Genomic DNA, 20,827 nt, shown 5'->3' on the forward strand with positions numbered 1-20,827 from the left:
GATCTAAGAAAAAGATACCTTGCCCCTTCTCTTTTTTCCCTTTCTTGGTGTAATGTTTGAAGTTCTGTGCAATGTTAAGTTCCAAATCCAGTGGAATTGTGTATCAGTGAAAAACAATGACCTTTGAAAGTGTATGCTATCACAACAGAATTCAAAGGCACAAAAGTACATTCAGAGTTAATTCACAACAGACATCGTGACAGAAACATCTAAGAAACTTCCTCAGTCAGATCCAACCCATCGGATTCAAGCCTAAGGACCAGCTGGCCAAAGAACAGTTTCAAATATCCGAGATACACGAGTAGGGATTTGTTTTCCCTCCAGCCCCACCAGAGAAAATACAGGTTTCAGAGACAAAGCTCCTGTACAGGCAGTTTGAGGAAGGAGGGAAGTGACAAAAAACTTAAATCCTCAGAGACATGCATGTACGTCAGCTACAGCCGGTGCCAAGCATGATCAGCAGCCTAGGCTGACCAAGAATAAACAGAGCTAACGAGCCTGGAGCAGTGCCAATCAGCATTAGAGAAATTATGTGCCAGGCCAGGGAGTCAGCTAATCCACAGGAAGACTGTAAAAAACACTCCACAAGAGCTGCCGGATCTCACAGCTACCAGCTGCCAAAGGCTCCTACCCTTAGAGGCTTTTTAAAGTTTGGCTTTGGGATATCAAGCACAAGACTGCTGCTCAGCATGGATTAGGGATAACAGAAGAAAAGGGGGAACAGAGTGCAAACTTGAAATTTGTTTTCATGTACAGTCCTACCCTGGAACTAGGAAAAAGGGAAGGGCAGTTTCCTTTACTGCAGGTTCCAATTGTTCATTCAGTGGGGCAGCTTAGCTGGGTGCTAGAGCTAGCCAAAAGCACAGAACATAAGTGAAGTGCAGCAAATGCAAAGAGTAATTATACATCTCAGGAGAAAAGTTGGCATCTTCAATTGTATAAAACCGAAAAAAACAAGCCCCACCAAACTTCCATTATACAACGTAAACTATGATATCAAATTCTCTGTAAAGTATCCTCAGGGCAGGATTTGCCTCCAGCTCAGCCGTTACCACCTCAACAGACCCAGCACCAAGAAGAACCAAGACATCTGCAAATCAAGACCCATGACAGAGTTACTAGCACACACAGCTTTGGCTACTGGCAGAATCTAGGGAAGCCCAACAACGGGATAGTAGTTCTTCAGGGAGAAGAGAAAACCAGGATTAAGACAAGCTGATTCAATATAGCTAAAAATGAATACTCAAGCCAATAGAAATACAAAAGACTGGGCTTTGTGGTGATATGAAGCTGTAATTGTGATTATCAACATGTCATTGTAACTAACAGAATTTTCCAAGTCAACAAAGCTAGCACTGCTTTGGCAGCATGATATGCTTTTTTTTAAAAAAAAAAAAAAAAAAAAAAAAAAAAACCAAGAACCATAGTCCTCACTTCAAAAAAGTTGGGGTATTTTGTTGAGTGTTTTTTGTTCTTTAAACCAGGACAGTAGATGCCTATCTTGGCACAGCAAGCATTCTTCCAAAGCCACGCTTTGGCTTCCTTTTCCCCCATTTGCTTTGACAGTGTCCAAAACATTAGCCTCCCCAGATTGAAGCAAACACAGAAGCCAGCACAAGCTGCAGGTACTCAACCCTTCTAAAAAATATAGGCCCCTTCAGAAATGTGATTCTGGAGCACAAAAACTGGACTGAGTATTCATGAAACACCAATGAGAGGCATTACAGGAAGAACAGTACATCCGAGATCTTTTTGTTCTTGCTGATAGCAACATTATCTGACAGATTTTGTAAGTTTGTATGTCTTAATTTTCTGAAAAGGAGACAAAGCAAAAGGCAAGACCTCCCTCCCTGATATCAGCAGTTTCCCTCAACACCCTGATATCTCCTTTGTACCTGCCACATACAGAAAAAGCAACAGGCTATCCAAATTGCCTGGGCACTACTTTGGAATGCAGCTGAAGACAAATATGCAACCCATGGCTTCTGCCACCACCAGTAAATCTGAGCTTTCATTTGTACTTTATCTGTATTCCTGTATGCATTTGCGTCAGCATGGCAACACTTTGCCAGGCAGTGTCAGACTGCTGTTGGGACTGAAAGCCAGTTGCAGAGTGCTACTGCAAGCACAAAAGTGTGGCTGCAAACGAGCATGCGATCGATTGCTGGCCAGGAAGCCCTAGAGCAGGCACAGAGATGACAGCAAGAACTCCCTGTTAATATTAGTACTTATCCACCAGGTTCCAGGTCAGTTGAAAACACAAGGAGAGGTGAACAGGCTAAAATTTTACCTACCGGAAACAGGAAATATGCCAAGGTTCATTAACAGTCTTGTAGAGACGCTGACCAGCAGCAATGCTGTCCCCGCATCCTAGACATCTCCAGACTTCTTCACCTGCATGCAGGGAAGAAATGACATACAAACAACCAATTTAAATCAGAGAAAACAAGGATTGCTGCATCCCCGATAAAGAACAACCTTAAATTATTTAAGTGACAGGGAAGCCTTCACACATAGAAAGTTAAGCCAATACCAGGCAGACTGTAACCCCAGAGAGTGGAGTTCCCAAACAGAACTCTGACACCTATATTTTGTTTTTCTCCAGATATAACCTCACCATCTGCTCCTTCACATTCTGTAGAAAAAAAGCAATATAACTTCTTACAGAAAACAGCTCAGTTACAACTATGCTAGTTTTCAGAGAAGAGATTTCCAGAAGGCAGATTACTCTAGTGTACTAATTCCCACAGAGAACCATGCTAGGCCAGGAGGCCACGCTACTATTTTCCCCATGCCACTGACTCGGCACATAATGTTTGCACTCATTTATATAATTAACTGGATTTCCCAGAACTGAAAGAAAGGAAAAGCAAACTTTATTCAGTAGAGAATAACTTGACTACCAGGAAGGAATTACACACTTGAATGAATATTCCTGTAAAGACTGTACAGCCAATACCACACTACTGTCAGACTTTGGAAGAGGGGTTGATGCTACTAGTCTGTTGCCCTTCCAGAAAACACTTCTAATAGCTTCTGCTAGAACTACCATAAAGCCCCAGAGAGAGCCAGTTATTTAGATGCAGGCAAGATGGAAAAATGGTATGAAAACTCATGCACAAAGAGCATTTGGCACACAGATAAATGGTACCCAAAATCCAAACAGCTGTGTGGGCATATTAAAGAAAGAGTCAAGGATCTGGATGAGTGCAGGATGGCACAAGAAACATGTCACATAGCTGGACAGATCTCAAACCTGCTTCTTCCTGCTACCAAGAGTTTACTTGCAGTAAGGTTTCATAAGGAAAGAAGTGTACTTAGAAAAGGAAAACCACTAACCACGGACTTCCATTTTCCAAAGAACGTTAAAACTCAGTAGTTGCTCAGGCAAGTTGATACCAAGGTCAAGTTCCTTGAAGTTACACAAAACAGAAGCCGTCAGCCTTCTATGCACTTTTGCCCCACTGTGTAGGTCAACGACAACATTTAAAAATAACCAAGGTGAAGATCTCCTTGTACGCTTCACACAAATACTAATTCAGAGAAAAAACTTGTTGCTCAACCACAAGGAAGCACCACCCTCACCAGCAGGCTGACAGTACCCATAAAGGTCTCCACACAGAGGACAGTGCTAGATAGGATTTATTCAAACAGGACACTTGGTCTAAGCTGCTACTTCAGTTCCTAACTAAGCACAAGCTCCACAGCTGGGAGCCTGGCTGCACCCTCCTGCTCTCTGGAGCACCAAGAACTGTACCAGACCTCAGAGCTGCGCAACAGAGTAAGTGTTGGGAGAAACTGGGAAAAAAGCTTGTGCTACCCATATTCTTCTATAAAGCACACTGCTTTTCAGCATGCTAAGCAGGCTTGGAAATAAAAGGTAAAGCCACGTCTGCCTGTGCCTCAACACACAGGCAGCCACTGCTCTCCTCTCCAAGCAGCGCAAGCCCTCGAGTCAGCTAACTTCTGGAGTTGCTGCTACTCCAAAGACCAAAAAAGTCTGTAAACCAGCCACCCTGCAGCTCCATCTCCTCCTCTTTAGTGCCACCAGCAGAAGGTGCAAATGCGAATACAGGCAGTGGATCCTATTTAAAGGAATTTAAAGACTCGTTACTAGAGCACAGCTGACTAAAAGCAACACATTGGTCGACAAGGATGATACTCGCGCTTTACCCGTTAGCTTTTGAACTCCAGGTAGTAGTAGTCACCTCTGGTGTAGCTGCGGTGCTACATCTGTTTAGCTGTTCCCAGAAAGGCTGATTAGCTCACAAACGGAAATGAATAGTCCTATAAGCGAATATTGCTTAAGTATCCCTGAGAAGTGACGGAAATGAAAAAAACAGCGCAGGAAATAGCGTGAAGGAAAAGCAAGCGGACATGATCAATGTAGCAGGTCTGTCCAGTCCCCCAGGACAGGAGGAATGTTACAGAGGCGGCCTGCGAGGAAAAGCAGCAGCTCCTCCAGCAGCAGCCCCGGCGGGCACCGGCCAGCCCCGCGGGGCGAAGGCGGCCCAGCCCCGGCGGGGACGGCAGGACCTTGCGCACCGCGGGACACCACCAGCCACAGGGCGAGGGCGACCGGCCCCAGCAGGCAGCGGCGTTAGCGGATCCCGTGCCCGGCAGCCAGGCGGCCTCGGGGCAGGAAGGCGCGGCGCAGCGCTGGAAGCCACCTCCATCTCCGCACCTCCCCGCGGAGCTCGCTGCGCCGGAGCCCGGGCACGGCCCCCCGGCGCCCCGCACCTGCCACCCCGCCGACGGACGGACGGACGGACCGACGCCCGCATAGCGGCCGCCCGGCCGGCGGAAAGCCACGGCCTCGCGTACGCGCCCTCGCCCCGCTGTCACGGAGGGCGGGCGGCACCGGGGCGGCCCGGCCCGGCAGCCTCACCTGGCGGCCCCTCCATCCCGCGCCGGCCTCGCCGCCGCCCGGGGCTGCCCGCGCCTGACGTCAGCCTCTACGGAGCGCGCGGTAGGTCACTCCGCACCTGGTCCGGGAGCGCGCTCCCGCGCGCGCCCCCCCGCCCCTATCGCAACGCCCCGCCCCGCCAGCAGCTCGTCGCCCCGCCCCTTTCCTCGCCGCAGGCCAATCGGCGCTCCGCCCCCCCCCGCAGCTACAAGCCAATCGCCGCGCTACTCCGCGGTAACCCTCCCGCCCCTTCCGCGGCAAACACCAATGATAGCGCGGCCACGCCCCCGGTCCCGCCCCCCACGTGCCGTGGTGGGCGCGGCGGCTCCCGGCGCGGGGCCTCCCTCCCCCCCCCCCCCCCGGGCCTAGGCCTGCCCGGGCCTGCCCCCGCGGAGCGCTCCCGGTGCGGCAGCGGCGAGCCCGGCCCCTCCCGTCTTCTGAGGGACGGACCAGCAACGGGCTCCCCGTCCTGGAGGTACCGCTCGGGCAAGTGCCTCACCTCCCTCCGTCCGCGAAGCACAAAGGAACGGCGGCGCACTCCGGTCAATGTAAAACCATTTGTTTAATTCTAAATCACTTTCACAACAGTGAAAATTAGTGAACAGGAACGGTAATGCACTAAACAAGCCATTATGGGCTGTGTGCAGTCTGAGTACGAGGGGGGGAATGGTACGGTACAAAAAGCACACCAAGAAAAAGGTAGAAACAGAAGCATTAACACTTTTCGACTATTTCATTCTTTGATTGCGAGAAAGTGGGAGCTCTCAGTCATGTTTCTGCAGCCACCTCTGTCTAAATCCATTACAAATCATGATTAGATGGAAAAAGCCCCCAAGCCATGAAAATTCTCTATTTTAAAACGTGTTAGTTAAATCAGTTTCAATACCTCCTCTGAACCTATTACAGTCACTTTTCTGTCGTCTTTATCGGAAAAAGGCTTTAAAGGGATACCCCACTCCTCCCCGGATAACCTTCGCTCTTAGCATCGAGTTTCTCAATACAAAAAGAAGGAAAGCTATCCCTTTTACTACCACATGAACTTTCCCTTTTCAACAGCAGGTGGTGCCGCCTGCACATGAAAGGAAGCCAAAGCTGCGACATGGTACTACAGCCGGTTGCTTACAGGAATGCAATAAATAGCCTTTCTCCTAGAAAGGGTCCTAGTTATCAACTTAGGCACTTGAGAAGAACCATACGCAGAAGTTAAGCTTCTCGAAAGTGCCATGCAACAAAAGCTGAAGCACCACTTCAACTATTTATAGCTGAGCAATATATTCTGCCAGCTTATCATTGCACCAGGTGTAAAATTTGACTAGATGTAGCAAAACACTGCAGCAGCTTTGCAACATTCTACTTGCCAGACGGAATTTTGGAGGTAGGCAAGTTAAACTTCAGTCACCTTCTGTCTTGATACTCAAAGTGAACAGTTTATAATTACATAAATAAGCTTCTACAACAATTACTTAAGGTGCCCTGCCCAGGAACCTTATCCATATACTAGAAAACCCTAGATACTGAAACAAAGTTTCTGTGAATCAATTTGTTTTGTCAGTCTATTGCCAGGGAAGTCACAATATTCGCCTTGCAGAAAATCACTGTGACTATTAGCGACCTGAATCAAAATAATCTAAAAACAATAAGAGAAAAAAAAGAAATTGCCAAGTCAGAGAAATACGAAAACTCTTCATCTTGCTAGGGAATCTCTCATATCTGCTGTTCTGAAGGAATCTACACAAATACATCAGGAATACTCTTTAAAGCTGTACACCCAACAGGATTCCAAAACAGCTACAGAGTGCTCACCTTCTGAAATATTTTTCCTTCAGCACAAAAACAGTTGTGGTCTCCTCCAGCACTTCAAATTAATATCTTTGGTAGATACTGCAGAGACTCTTAGACTACAGCCATTCTGCTGTGGAATGGAGTAGCTGTGTGCACCTGTAGAGAGAAGCTCTTCCAAATATTCCCTACTGTGGCATGTGCTAGCAAAGGCAGGATCTCATTTTTCCTCCTGTATAATTTTACAGCAGAAGTTTAACCTCAAAACTCATGTAAAGATGCCTTTTTTTCCTCTCCCCAAACAAGCTGATCTCAAATCTGTAATAGGATTTTATTTGGAGTACATGACCTTGCAGAGAAAGTCTCAAAGCCCTGGGGAGAATAAACGTAGCTACAGTGACAAGGCTGTGAGGGGATTATCCATGAATGCAGCCACAGGCTGCTGTGCAGAACCCAGGAAGACAACACTGTTTTGTCAGTAAGGAACCGGGCTGGGTGAGGCAGACAGGTGTGTCGTACTGTTCAGCAACCCCACCCAGGTCCAGACGAGAGAATCTTCCAGTGTCTGGCTCCAGCAAATCAGGCTTTAAAAAAATTGCAGCATAAATTTGTATCCCTTCTTCTAACAGCCATTAGAACCACTTCAGGAGAGTTCTTCCATCACACTGGGAAATAACAGCAAGAAAAGAAACCAGTCTCCAAACCTGGTTCCGTTTGCATTACATGCTGTGCCCAGAGAGTCTCAGCAGTGCTGCAGATGATTTCCTGAAGAAGGTTGGATGTTGATGTGAAGACATTAAATAACATCCACAACTCTGGCAGATCCATCGTGGTTGCCAAGCACGAGATACTGATCACAGTGCAGAAGTTTCCTTACCTGCCCAGTCTACCTTGGAGCAACTGTTTCCCATAAACCTGGTGTCACTGATTGGTGCAGGATTTCAAAGCAGCACTCCTTTTAGGAGTGGAGCTCAAAGCTAGACCCATGGTTTGTGGCAGGAACCTGTTGTACAAGAAGCTGAGCTGAAATACACTTTTTAACCAATATTTAATTTCCAACTCCGGTGCAAGATGTGAGATTCCTCATTGTGCTGTGATACCACCAATTCCTGAAGCCCATAGTTAGCTAAGGAACCAGACACCAAGAGGTTTAAAATGAGATGGGGATGCAGTTTGTAACTGTTTCAGTGGCCTTGTTCGCCATGAATATACAGAATAATGGAAAAGATTTATGCAATCAACAGCCAGAACATTATCACCAGAGCCACAAACAGGAAGAGGCGGGATAGGAACTGCTCATCCACATATTGAGGAGTCCCTGGAACAGCTGGAAAACAGGAAGTAAAAAACAAAACAGTTCAGCTCCTTCCTCTTCTCCAGAATCATGTATATTCTGAACATAGTACATTCATAAATTGAAAGATATGCAAGAAATCTACTTGGTGAGAAACTGTTGCTATTTCCCACCCTCAGACTGGCCACTCATACTGGAAGATCAGAAGGAAGACAAGCAGCAGCTCCCTGAAGCAGGACTCATGGTAAACCTGCTCATGACTAACAGCAGCAGGCAGCTCCAAGTGCAAGAGTACACGCAGGCCTGCTCAGAGTATTTCTGGGGGCAGTGCTGAGCCAAGTTCACTGCTTCGTTCACTGCTGACTGCTGAGCTAAAATCACTGTTTCCACCCTAAGGAACTTTACCACCTCCACCTGAGTGCTCCCCCCCATTAAGGTGAAATATCTCTCTGACTAAGGAAATGGTAAAACAGTCCAAGCTGCATGCGTAGCCTTGACCAAGAGAACTAATGAAAAGCACACGAGCTCTAAAGCTCAAGCCATGCCTTTCTGGAACTGCTGTATTGAATACACAGATGAAAAGCAGATAGAGGAGTTACTTCAATTATGGCTGTTACAACAGCATGTATTTACATACTCCTTAGCTCAGTCACACCTCCACACAAATTTTCAGTGGACACTGAAGTATAGTTAATAGGCAAGTTAATATGACCCAAGGACAGCAGAGGACCTTGGCAACACAGGTGTGACATGAAGAATGTGTTTCTGTTTCTCACGTGATGTGGTGTAGAAGATTTGCAAGGCACAACCTTTCACAGAGGAAGTCCAGAAAATCCTGGGCAGTAGGTTTTCTTGTTCAAAATAGGTCAACTCAGTTTGTCTACAGTACAGATGGGGAGCAGGTTTTCTGGGGATTACTTAATTTGTAGAGAGTAAGACCATTACTTGGGAGTAACCCAACAGTTTTTTCTTAATTAAAAACAGTGAAATCATTTCACCAGGAAGTTACTTCTAAATTTCTGAAAAAGGAACAATCTTTGCTGTCATTATTTTGTGGTACAAAGCACCAGTTTAAAATTTTCCTTCTTTGCTGTTTTCAAAATATGGGTCTCCTTCATACACCTCTACCGACTCCTTTTTACTATTACTAGAAACTCTAATCCAATTTGTCTCATTTTTCAAAGGGAGTCCTCTGGAGTACCAGAGGAGACATATGAATTAAAGGGGAGAAGTCCCCAGTGCCACTGTCCCTCTCCAGTTCTATTGTCCTCTCAGGAAGGCCTTCAGCAAATCATATGGAAGTGACAAACTTGCCTCTCATATAAGCACTCGTACAAAACCTGCAAGCCATGGACTATTTTCCCTACTGGGTGTTTTCCCTCATTTTGTTTTTCTGTTTACAACACTGATTTACTTTACTGTTTAGAAAGTTTAGTCATTTAGCAGGCTATTTGTTTAAAAGTTACAAGGGAGTTTGTAAAACATCTGTTTGTAACAGGACTCTTAGAGAAGATAGGATGCATGATACCTGGAGGAGGTCGCCCATCGTTTATGTTGAATGCTGTTGCAAATATACCAAAGGGGAACGCCCCAATTCCAAATGACATTTGGAAGCCACCATCCCCAAATCCAAAGCCCTGGAACCCCTGCAGAGAACAAAGCAACAGAAGAGAAAAAAGGTACCAATCATTTAAAGCCTATTTCAGAATATTTTGTAAACATGCAGACATTCCTGCTCACTGGCTTTCGTAGGGCTGCAGGAGTACCACGCTGTCTGGCAACTTTCAGTCTGCCACACTACTGTTAAATACCTCCTTAGTTCTCCTGATTTTAAAACGTTTCATACAGTAGCAAACTTGCCAGAGCAACTCCAAAGTTCGAGAAAATGAAACCTAGGAACTGCAGTTCTTGCTTGAAGGCCACAAATTAACATAAACATTTCTGTAACATTTCTTAGCTTAAAATAGTATAGATCTGACAATATATCAAAATTACTAATTCTAATTTAGAATGTTTTAAAAAGGTACTAATAATTCTGTATTAATAGCTATTAGCCATATAAGAAAGGCATTATTAAAAAAATAATCTGCATTGATTTTCATGATACATATGCATCATTTAAATATTCAGTAAGGTGATAAATTGCCAGTAAGATGCATAGAGCATTACAAAGAAGAATAGTAACAAAAAACCAGAATTACCAGGGGGACTCTAATTAAGGTGGCAGATAAAGTCATCTGGGACAGGAATGCAAGACATAAGGAGGAAAAAAGGAAGAGTTACAATGCAACAACATTGACCCCTACGGGATCCAGACCAAAACACCACATCAAGTCAAAGATAAGTCTTTGGAATCAAGATGAATTCTACTGTATAAAAGCAGTGCACCACTTGAGAACCAACTGTATACGAATCTAAGTAGTTGAATCATGTTTGAAAACTGTGGAGAGCTCACAGTCACCATGTTCTGTAATCTAGCAAACTGTCCTCTCATCACAGAATTAAAACAGTGACACCAATTCTGAAAAACCCTCTGGTCTATCACCTCCAAACAGTGGGAGGACAAAGATGGTTTCACTCATATAATAAAAGCCAGACATTTCTGGGTTGATCCTTGATTTGAGGAGTTAGTCTTTTTACTATGAGTTTTCTCAAACATTTTGCCATTAACTATCAGGCACAGCAAAGCACTCTGCGTGGCAGGTCCTGCACTGGTAGGGAACGGGAGGGCAGCATCACTACGATGTCTCCATACCAGATTCCTCTGACTTATGACAGCACCAGCTAAAAGGTTCAAACAAGGTATAGCAGCTGATTTAGTAACAAGGCAACTCCCTAGCAAGAGAGAACAACTGAGCTGCGATACATTCAATACAGAAACGTTCCTTAATGACACCCAGTAGAGTTGTTTGCTTGAAGCATTAGGTATACAACAAATGCTCTCGGAGGACCCTAGGGTGAGTTACACGGAAATATGCAATTGTTTCATCAGGTCATGCTCACTGCCATTGTGCTAAAGAATGCTGTGGTCTGTCCTACCGGCTACTCCCACGTCTGTTCAATGTATGCCAGCTGCTGTTTACATTCACTCTATGTAATCTCCTCAACAAAACCACAGATCCTTCTTCAAATGAACATGTATCCAACAGACATCTACGTTCTTTTGCTTGTAATGCCATGGTACAGTACCATCCCATGGAATTGCTAGAAGCAGGTGTCAATGCCAAAAAGTAAGTTCACACATGGTTTTACATTTCCATGACAAGTATAGTTGATGGAAATATACTTCCACAAAGAATTTTCAAACCAAAGTGTTTTTTGTATTTATATATGGAGAATAATCAAGTATGAAGAGCATTTCCAGTGATGCCACAAAGGGCTGTTTTCACGTTTCACAGTTCAGGTTAATTCATTCTTTGGGATGCTGAAGACTACTATAGGAATGGAGTTTTCTGCTGGGGATAAGCAAGAAATGTAAGCTATAGGATCCTTACACGGGATCTCATGCACACAGTATGTCCTCCAGGATGAATAAATACCACCATCGATAAAAACAATTTAGGTGCTCAAGCTTGTTTTTTCACTTACCCCTCTGTTCTCTGGCTCAGGTCTCTGTCCTTGGGGTCGTGGCGGAGTTTTCTCTCTGCAGGAAGTTGTGAAATTAGCTCAAGTGCAAGGATGCATGACAATAGTATTTGCAATAGCCTGGCTAACAAGACAGAACAAACACAGAGCACGCTCTCAGAGGGCTGGCTGCAGCAGAGCTGGAGGCAGTGTGGGAGTGAGTGACCATCCAGCTTATAAACCTTCAGCATCACATTGCTGAATTAAGATACTGCGCTTTGTTATTCAGAAGTCCCATTGCAAAGGCTAGAAACTGAGAATACGAACATTTTACATAAGCTTCTCCAGTCAGGTAACATTTATTGCAACCTACCACTTATAACTGATAATTAACACCTAATTCAAATTAAAATAAATTGCCAGTTGAACAAGAAATAAGGTGTGTAAACCCACGTCCTGAAAAAGCAGAAATATTTGGCAGAAATGTCAGTTCTATCTGTCCTTCGACAAAGCATTTCAAACTGTGAATTCAGCACTGTGCTTTTTTCCCTCTTAAGACCTTAAACTAAAGTTTCATCTTTAGTTTTCACAGAAAAATGGTTGGGTTTAGATTTCTTACCTGGGGTCCTGTTGCCCAGTGCTACCTCTTCCATACAGAGGAATAACTTTATCTCGACTGATTCCTGCTTTGCATACAGGACACACTTGTCTGTTTGGCCTGGTCTCTAGCCACTAAAAGAAAGGAAATGATAAGAAAACTAGTACAAGACCATGAAAACAACAACAAGCAAACCTCATTTGTAGCAGGCAGAGAAACTTTAGCAATTTCTCAGAAAGTCATGGAGCAAAATATTTTAATATGGGCCAAGTACTCTCCAGAGTGAAGTTGGCATTTTGGCAGTTTTTCTGCTACAATCCACTTGCTGATGTGTACACATTCAGAACTGCACTGGAGTAAAATATGAAGAAAACCAGTACCAACAGCCCTGCACAGGCCAAAGGCTAGTGTAGATACCCTCCTTTCATTTATCTTTTCTATAATTGTACCACAATGTAAAACACTACATATGCAAAGAGAAATACACTCAACACTTCAGCCTGCAAACTAAACCCCTGTGAACTGCCTACAGTCACTCTCCTACCAAAACTGGGAATACTCTATGTTTGAGAAACTCAAAAGTGGGAGGCAAGCAGAACAGAAGCTAAATTTCCTTTATGCTGAAAGAGCAGATGGCAAGGTGTTGCGCATGAAGTTGCATTAGCACATTGTGGTTGCCCTGGAGAGAAAGAAGCACGTTTGAAAAGAGGGGGGATACTCCAGAGAACCAAGAGTTTTATTGAGTAACAGGAGCTGATGAAAGACAAAGTAAAAGGAAACCTGTCTTACCTGGTGTAAACAAGGCCAACTGTGAGCATTCCCAGGAAAATTTGTTCACAGAGCAGAAAAAGAGAGGAAAATAGAATTAGTTACTGACAGCTCTATCCAACAAATGTATAAAGTGTACCATGGATAGCACAGCTTGGAGACAACAGAATCCTGGAATCCAGCTGGGCCAGTTCCATAACCTCCCATTAAAATAACTTTTGAAAGCACAGCCCAAGCCCAATCTCCACTGATCTTTTCAGGTTATGCAATCTAAGTTGCTAACGTGATTCTCTGTGTACCACCTTTGATTCCTGGGTCCTCATCCACACCAAAGGCCTATACAGAGGCTTAATTAATCCTAGTGTTTACTGTACAGATTTTCTCTTCTGATACCATGAAAAGATATCCCTGAGCTAAGATGCAAATGAGCAAGGTATCAGTAGTGATACTTCAGGATCTTAAAAGAAGTCATGCAAGAAACATTTAGGTAAAACATCGGCCACATTCACAGAATCATGGAATAACTCAGGCCGGACAGTACCTCAGGTGACCTGTCGTCCAACCTGATGCTCAGCAGGGTCAGCTACCGAGATCAGACCCAGTTGCTCAGGGCAGAGAAATTCCCATTATGCAGAACTACTCTTAAGATTAAATTAACATGGCAACTTAAAAAAGGTCAAAGACAAACAAGCAAGCTGAGACAAAACTGCTGAACAGCCATCTGCTTTCACAGTGTTATTGACAACACTATTCAGACAATATACATACTATTTTTTAAGGTTCCATTTTTCCAAATCCTTTTGTGAAATAATTTAATCTAATTTCATTTTAACATGCCATCAGCAAGCAATTTTCCGTCTCCTCCTAGAATAAAAACCTGGACTTTCAGATGTTACATACATATACACAGAAAAAAATGCTCTTTTAGGCCTCTTTTTATTAAATAGCATAATTTAGCCTACCATGTAAAACAAACCAAAAAACCAAACAACCCCCAGCCATTTGGCCATGTAAATCCTTAATAACTTCTTGACATTCAAGAAGGAGTATATTCTAGACCAAGTTACCTAAATAAGAAATGCTGCAAGCTTACTATATTTGTGCAGTGCATTCCAAAGTCAGATCAAAGAACTGAAAAGCTAGTATTACAACTGCAATACCATGGGAAAAGAAATAGCCCACATGTAAAAGCTTTTTTTGGTTTTGTTTTTGTTTTTTTTTTATGGTTTCAAAGAGAAAAACGAGCAAGCTTGTAGGAAGTATGAAAACTACAATTTGTCCTCCAGAACCTAGTTTCAGATGCAGGTTTAGGTATGCAGAGGTTAGAAAGGAATTTAGGTTTGAACAAGATATATACGCTAGACCAGACCGCACAAATAAAATAACACACATAACCAAGCAGAATCAATGAACTCTGTACTGTCTATGTGGGGGGCGCTTTGTTTGCTTTTACAAAATAATCTAAAAGCATAAGAAGTTTAAGACACAAAAAACCCACTCCCTGGCACATGAGCCAAAAGAAACAGTGGAGGAGCAAATTCAAACTGCTCCTAAAGCAAAACCATAGTTCCTCCTCATTTTATATAAGGCATTTTATTTGAAATCAAGAATTATAAAAACCATAGGCTTTTATGTGACCAGAGATAGATGGTGTTCTGGTTTATTTATGGGAGTCTCAGTACTTACCAGAAGAGATGTCCACACAAACTGATAACTGCATCCTTGGCAGTGTCTAAACAGATGTTACATTCAAAAGTATTGTCCTGATTAGCATTTTCCCCAGCACCGTTACTGCTACTGCTGCCACTGGTCCCTCCAGTACTGGAGTTCTTTGTTGATGCAGAAGTCGTCGGTCCTTTGCTTGCCATCCTCAAGAACTACCCAGACACAAGGTCAAAAAAATTTTCCTGCTGGAATCCTAGCAGTGAGAAAGGAAAAAAAAACAAACCATCAAACAGCTTCTTGGCATTGCATTCTTGTCCTGTTCCAAACTGGTAGTCATTTACCTAAGAAGCACTTGAATCCTATTGTTGATGGTTTTAGTTTAACACAGCCAAGAGGGATCTTTTTTTAGAAACTAAGCTACTTTAAAGTCCTGTAGTACGACCTGGCTGATATGTGACCTGTATTTTAAAGTTCCTGATAAGCAACTGAGATCCACAGCCAAAACAAACCCATCATGTTTTCTCATAAATACCATTTGCTATGAGAAGAATGGGCTCACCTAGTCATACATGCTCTTCTAAAAATCCAGTGCAAGTCATAACTGTGAGTGCAGTCTGAAATAGGTTTTAATCATGAAGCAACATACGGTTTGGACACACTGACTTAATGCATAGTTTTAAGTTCAATGTTCATTAATTTGGAATATTAATGATAAATAATGGCAAGCAAAGGTGACAGTACTTTGTCTCATCAGCAGTATATTGCTGCTATCACAGCAGTGTGTTGATATGACTATCAAATATTTCTAGTACTTTCAAACTATCAGATATTTCTAATCTAGAAGTAAAGCAGAAGTACTAAAAATTTTAATGTGCTTTAATTTTACTTACATGCTTTCACCTCTCATTAATACCATGATATTTATCAAAGAACACCATTTATTTTACTTCAGTAACAACAACCTCCACAGTCTAATTCCTTGATATGCAGATTCCACAGTACCTAAAACTCAGCACAAGGCATTTACATTTCCAGAAACAAACACTTTTACCAGTAAAAGATCTTTAATCTAAGAACTAAGAAAGTTTCAGAAGTTACAGAAATTAATTCACCAAAACAAAAATGCTTAAAATATTCCACTGTGCTTTTCATGAAACACCGACATCATGTTGCTGCTTCAGGGATATAAATACATAGATAAGGCTGTGAGAAAGAAACAGGTGATTATCTGAACTTTTTGCAAACAGTTAAGCATTTTAAAAAGGCAACCTGAATATTTCAGAAGCTAATTTATTTGCAAACTTACCCCACAAGCATTAAAGGTTTTCCTTAGCTATTCTTCTTTGTAGCAGTGCTGAAGCACAGGTGCAGGGCAGCAAAATAAAACCTCAGTATCTCTAGCTGTTATTGTCAACAGCTTTCTTCATACAATACAATCCCACTGCATGTCAAGAAAGCATCATACTCAAGCCTCATGAAGGTATTGCAGCGAAGACAATTACACCAAGTAAAATACATTTTTGCAGAGCTTTTTCACTCAGTTACATCATTTTGCAGAGTGTCCCAGAAGGGCAGCTTTGTATTCACAGATGCTGTACTTTAATATACATTGCTTTCAGCACTGCTGACTCTTAGGATTTCACACCATGACTTCATTTACGCTCAGCAGCAATGCTGTTCATTGTACAAAATTAAAATTAATGTTCGTTCAAGGCAGATGGAAATGCTGCCAGCCCACAGACTACATGTTAAAGACGCCTGGATTTTTCACACATCCTTACTACCAGAATCTTCAGACTATCTTACTCAGTAGTTTAATGCTTGAAAACTCACCAACTTGGACCTATAAATATTTGCTGGGAATTAATATCAACATCAAGAAAACCTCCTTAAAACTAAGACCTTCAACACACTGTAAAAAACATTAGCATCATTGTGTGGAATGGGCACAAGAAATGTCCACCTCTTACATCTTGGTATATAACACAAAGAAAACATGTAGAAGAGGCATAGAAATGAATCTCTGACCCTAAAACCAATGGAGAGAAAAAGGTACTTTTTTCCATATATTTAACATCAGAAGTCTGGAGACTCCTCAAAAAGATAAAATCTGTATCTTTACAAACACCTACTTAAAAACCCTTAGCTTTTAGTAACTATGAAAAATAAATCATTAAGTTATGAAGAAGGATGATAGAAAAATCCATAGGAATATCAGTAATGTAATGGAATGTAATAAAGACGGCTGAGACAGAAGAAAGATCAAAATGATATAACACAACAGGCACTGAATGTCCTCTCCTAGAAGAAGGTCACTCCTTAGTCTGTACTGGGACCCTCTCATAATTATTTCTCCGTAGGCTGGTTGGGCTTGAAGAACTATTACGATATAACCAATTTAAAATATAAAAAAATATATCAAAGCACAACAATAATCAACCTTATTCTGAAAAGCCTTCTCAAACATTTGCTCTTGTCCGTGGAATACTGTTTAACATAATAGGTCTATAACAAGTGCTGTTGGAGCCTGTTTATCTGCAAATCACAGCGTCTGTATACAAAGAAGCAAGCATGAAACAGCATCCAATGACTAAACTTACATTTGATAATCATGTATTGTATCACCTGTGAATGCACAAGTGAATCCTGAAGTTCAACTGCAAATTCAATTCATTCTGAGTGTAGAACAAACTCAAAATTGTTGAAATGTCCCTTGAACTACTTAAACTCCAAGACAAAACTTTTTAGGGGGGAAAAAAAATCCCCAAACCACAAACTAAAAAAAACCAAACCCAACCAACACAACAGGCCAAACAAACCCCATTTTCATTTTGATTTATAGTTCAGAAGGAAGACTCTGAGTACACTGGGATATAACATGACCTTTGGGGTTAAATAAACAGAATTCAGAGACGCCAGTCCAAGTTTGCTAAACCCTTGTCCTTTAGATCAGGTCTCCAAATCAACCCCAGACACATGATGAGTAGCAAACAAAACAAGAGAAAGGATATAAAAATCAGCTATGATCTAACTGCAAGCATTCAAAGATCTCCTCTTTTTTCTTTCTTACTTCTTTAGTCTTTAGATATTTATAGGAAAACAGTATCTTTGTTACTTAAAAGCCATCTATATTAGCCGCTTTTTCCCTTTAAATCGTGGCCCCTATGATATCCTAACAGGATGTTCTGAAAATGACTGAATCACTGACATTTACTACATCCAAGAATCAAGAGTGGCAACAGATGAACGGTTAAGAAACAAAGAACCAATTTTCAAGTAGTTTTCCTAAATAAAAAAAAAAAGTCTGGTGGAGCGTGAAAAAGAGACGGAATTGAATATACATGTTTAGGGATCCAGCACAAATCCCACTGAGTTGCGTAAAGAATAAGCACGGCTGAAAGAGCTGGTGAAACTGGTCCTCCAAGAAGCAGATGGCACACTGGGACCTGAAAATTTTGTGACAACTGAGAGCACAGGAGGTCCATGAAAAAAGTAAGTGCAGGAAACTGCTAAGGTCTATGTACGGTGTATAAATACGGTCTATAAATCTCACAGGCAATAAGAAATAAATTTTACTCAAATACTTTATAAACTAAATCTATAAATCTAGTGGGAGAAACTGCACACCAGGAAAATGTGAGCCCAATGGCTACTGTAGAAGATTACATTTCTGAACTCAGCAAATGAAAAATGACTGTATTTGCCAAAGTACACTGACCTGACTCTAAATATACAAGAGAGAATCACAGAATCACATAATTGTCTAGGTTGGAAAAGACCTTGAAGATCATCTAGAGACACTTCAAAACAGACTGGGAGGGTTTCCACCATAAGTTAAAGAATACAAAAAAAAAAAAAAAAAAAATCCACTGGAAACACAGCAGGTGAACAATAATTCAACTTGAGAAAGACAGAGAGGGAGTACAGATTAGAAACTAATGTCACCTGTATGAAACAACTGTGGAACACATGTTCACAGCGCTACAACATTAGGATGTTTGAAGTATTTACTTTTTAACCCTCTTTCATGAGTAATGAGAAAAATTTCTGGTGAAGATATAGGACTCTGGCCAGTTTATTAGTAAAACCAAAAGTTCATTCCTCTTTGAAATATCTAATACATAACAATGGAATAAAGAGTATTATTGGATGTAAAATTCCACTAGCAAAAACACTTTTCCATGTATCTTTCCTAACGAATCTTATTTTATCTAGGATTACTAAAACTGAAACAATCCAAATCTAGTTTGTTTCAGAAACAAGCTCTGATTTACTTTCTGAACCTCTTGCTGTTTAAATCAAAAGGAAAATTTGTCAGGTTATTTTTCTTATCACTACAGTGACAATGTCATTTTCAGACACATATGACAAATTTTATAAAAGGAATAGTAACATTAGAAAATCTACCTAAATTTAAAAATATTACTCAGACTTTACACAATTATACCCACTCATAAGTTTAATAAAAATCTGATTCTTAACCTATTAGAATTGCCTGGACTTCAAGTTAAACTAACAGGTAACTTTAGCTGGTAATTGTTGACAGTGCCTAGAAGTACATTTACTTCTTGACAGCCATTTTTAGATATTCTTAGCAAATACATGACTGGTCCTGCTGTCAATCATTAAATACACATTTATCTCTCACTACCTTTTTACTCTATTCTGTCCCCCAAACATGTTACATTTTAACACCTCAGAAACATTTTCTGAGTTCATCTTTCCACTTCCTGTAACATGTACAGCATCACACACCCACTTTTTAGGATTACCCTGAAGTGGTCCCAACATACAAGTTTGCACGACTGCTCGGTCTTGCAAAATGAAGCCATTTGCCTTACAGACCAACGTGCCCTTGCTTGGCCTCATTTCATTAATTGGGATTCTGCAACATACGTCTGTGTTACAGTTGCTGCTTCCAGGATAAGAGCCCTGCTGAGAGGCAGTTTTGGCAACTCTACAGATTCAGTATACCGCAGAAATGCAAGACAGTGTTACAAACTCAAAAAAAAGCAAGTCCTGAAAGTATTTTTTTTTTTAAACCATTCCATAAAAGTATAATATAGAGTCCAGGAAAACATTGCACAATTCTTTAAACAAATATTTTATCTTCTTACTCATTAAGTCCAAAGAAGAAAAAAAAAAAAAAAAAAAAAAGAAAAATGATAGAACCGGTTGGGTAATACTGCCTTAGCATTTTCCTGGGTTTAAGTGTTATGTAAAATATTAAATGGCCTCTAAGTGGGCTAACCAGGTTAGCAGCAAAATGTAAAAATCAAATAAAATAGTTATGATGGGGGTAACGAAGTAATAAACCATTCCCAACAGGGGAAAAAAAAAAAAAAAAAAAAAAAAAGGCACGTACCAGAAGCGGACACTTCGCGACCATACCTAGAGGCAGACATTTATCTAACGCGAAACGGGCGCTTCTCCTCGCAGAGGGTTTCAGCTCCGCCGCAGAGCGCGGGGGCCAGGCACCGGCAAGGCCGCTCAACCCGGGGATTTCGGCGGAAAACCCTCGCAGGCGGCGCCGGGCCCTGCGCGCCGCGGCGGCGAAGCCCGGACCGGAGCTCCGGCAGCGAGGGCGGCACACACCGGGCCCCGCGGCCGCGGGACCAGGGCCGGAGCCGGGCCGGCGAAGGCCGGGGCTGCCGGGGCTCCCGCGGCGCCCCTCGTTCAGCTCCGCCCGCACCCGCCTCGCTCGGCTCAAACGGGCGCAGGCGGCTCCGGCCTCCAGCGGCCCCCGGGCACGGCTCGGCCCCGCTCCCGCTCCCTGCGCGCCTCAAAGCCGCCGCCCGGCCTCGGCTCCCCCCCCCCCCCCCCCCTCAGCCGGGATCCGCTCGGCTCACCGGCGGGTCTCGCTGCTCCCCCGCAGCAGCCCCGAGCCGCTCCCCTGCCAGCGGCCGCCGTCACCTGACCGCCCGGAAGCCCGGCCCTGACGGAAGGGACCGGCCTCCCCGCCGCCGCGCCGGGCCGCGAGGCCGCGTTCCGCCCGCCCGGGGCTGCCCCGCGCCGCCCCGCCGGGCGGCTGCTCGCGAACGGAGCGGCGGCGCCGCGGGCCGGGTGCGGGGTTCCCCGGGAGGGGGGGGCGCTTAGCGCTGCCGGGCTGCCCGCCCTTCCCCCAGGCCGCCGACCCGGACCCCGGGCCGGTTGTTACCTCAGCCGCGGAACCGCTCCGGTGCGTTCAGCCCGTGCTCGGTCACCACCACCGCAACCCCTGCCCGCGCTCTGCTGCTGTGGCAGTTTTGCTGCC

General features: G+C 43.3%; 2 protein-coding genes across 6 annotated transcripts in view; both read right to left on the reverse strand.

Annotated features, from left to right (window-relative positions):
- LIMK2 (LIM domain kinase 2) overlaps positions 1–5,006 on the reverse strand; it is a 32,538-nt gene extending 27,532 nt beyond the window's left edge. For all 4 annotated transcript variants that reach the window (XM_074921617.1, XM_074921615.1, XM_074921616.1 and 1 more), the window contains exons 1-2: positions 4,889–5,006; positions 2,295–2,394 (exon numbers count right to left, since the gene is read on the reverse strand). In XM_074921617.1, the coding sequence (XP_074777718.1) occupies positions 2,295–2,394; positions 4,889–4,904 (116 nt within the window). In that variant the 5' untranslated portion in view covers positions 4,905–5,006. The remainder of the gene's footprint in view (positions 1–2,294; positions 2,395–4,888) is intronic.
- A 449-nt stretch (positions 5,007–5,455) lies between these two features.
- RNF185 (ring finger protein 185) lies at positions 5,456–20,510 on the reverse strand. Of its 2 annotated transcripts, none has more exons than XM_074921301.1 (7): positions 20,424–20,510; positions 14,596–14,827; positions 12,931–12,949; positions 12,163–12,275; positions 11,568–11,622; positions 9,508–9,625; positions 5,456–8,012 (listed from the first exon to the last, which is right to left on the reverse strand). In XM_074921301.1, the coding sequence occupies exons 2-7, from the start codon at positions 14,775–14,777 to the stop codon at positions 7,915–7,917; spliced, it is 585 nt and encodes a 194-aa protein (XP_074777402.1). In that variant the 5' UTR covers positions 14,778–14,827; positions 20,424–20,510; the 3' UTR covers positions 5,456–7,914. The 2 variants fall into 2 exon arrangements, with proteins under 2 accessions (XP_074777402.1, XP_074777404.1); XM_074921303.1 differs by lacking the exon at positions 20,424–20,510 and adding an exon at positions 19,940–20,368.
- Positions 20,511–20,827: the final 317 nt, after the last annotated feature.

This window comes from Athene noctua, chromosome 17 (genome assembly GCF_965140245.1).
Source record: "Athene noctua chromosome 17, bAthNoc1.hap1.1, whole genome shotgun sequence".
NCBI classification, from domain to species: Eukaryota; Metazoa; Chordata; class Aves; order Strigiformes; family Strigidae; genus Athene; species Athene noctua.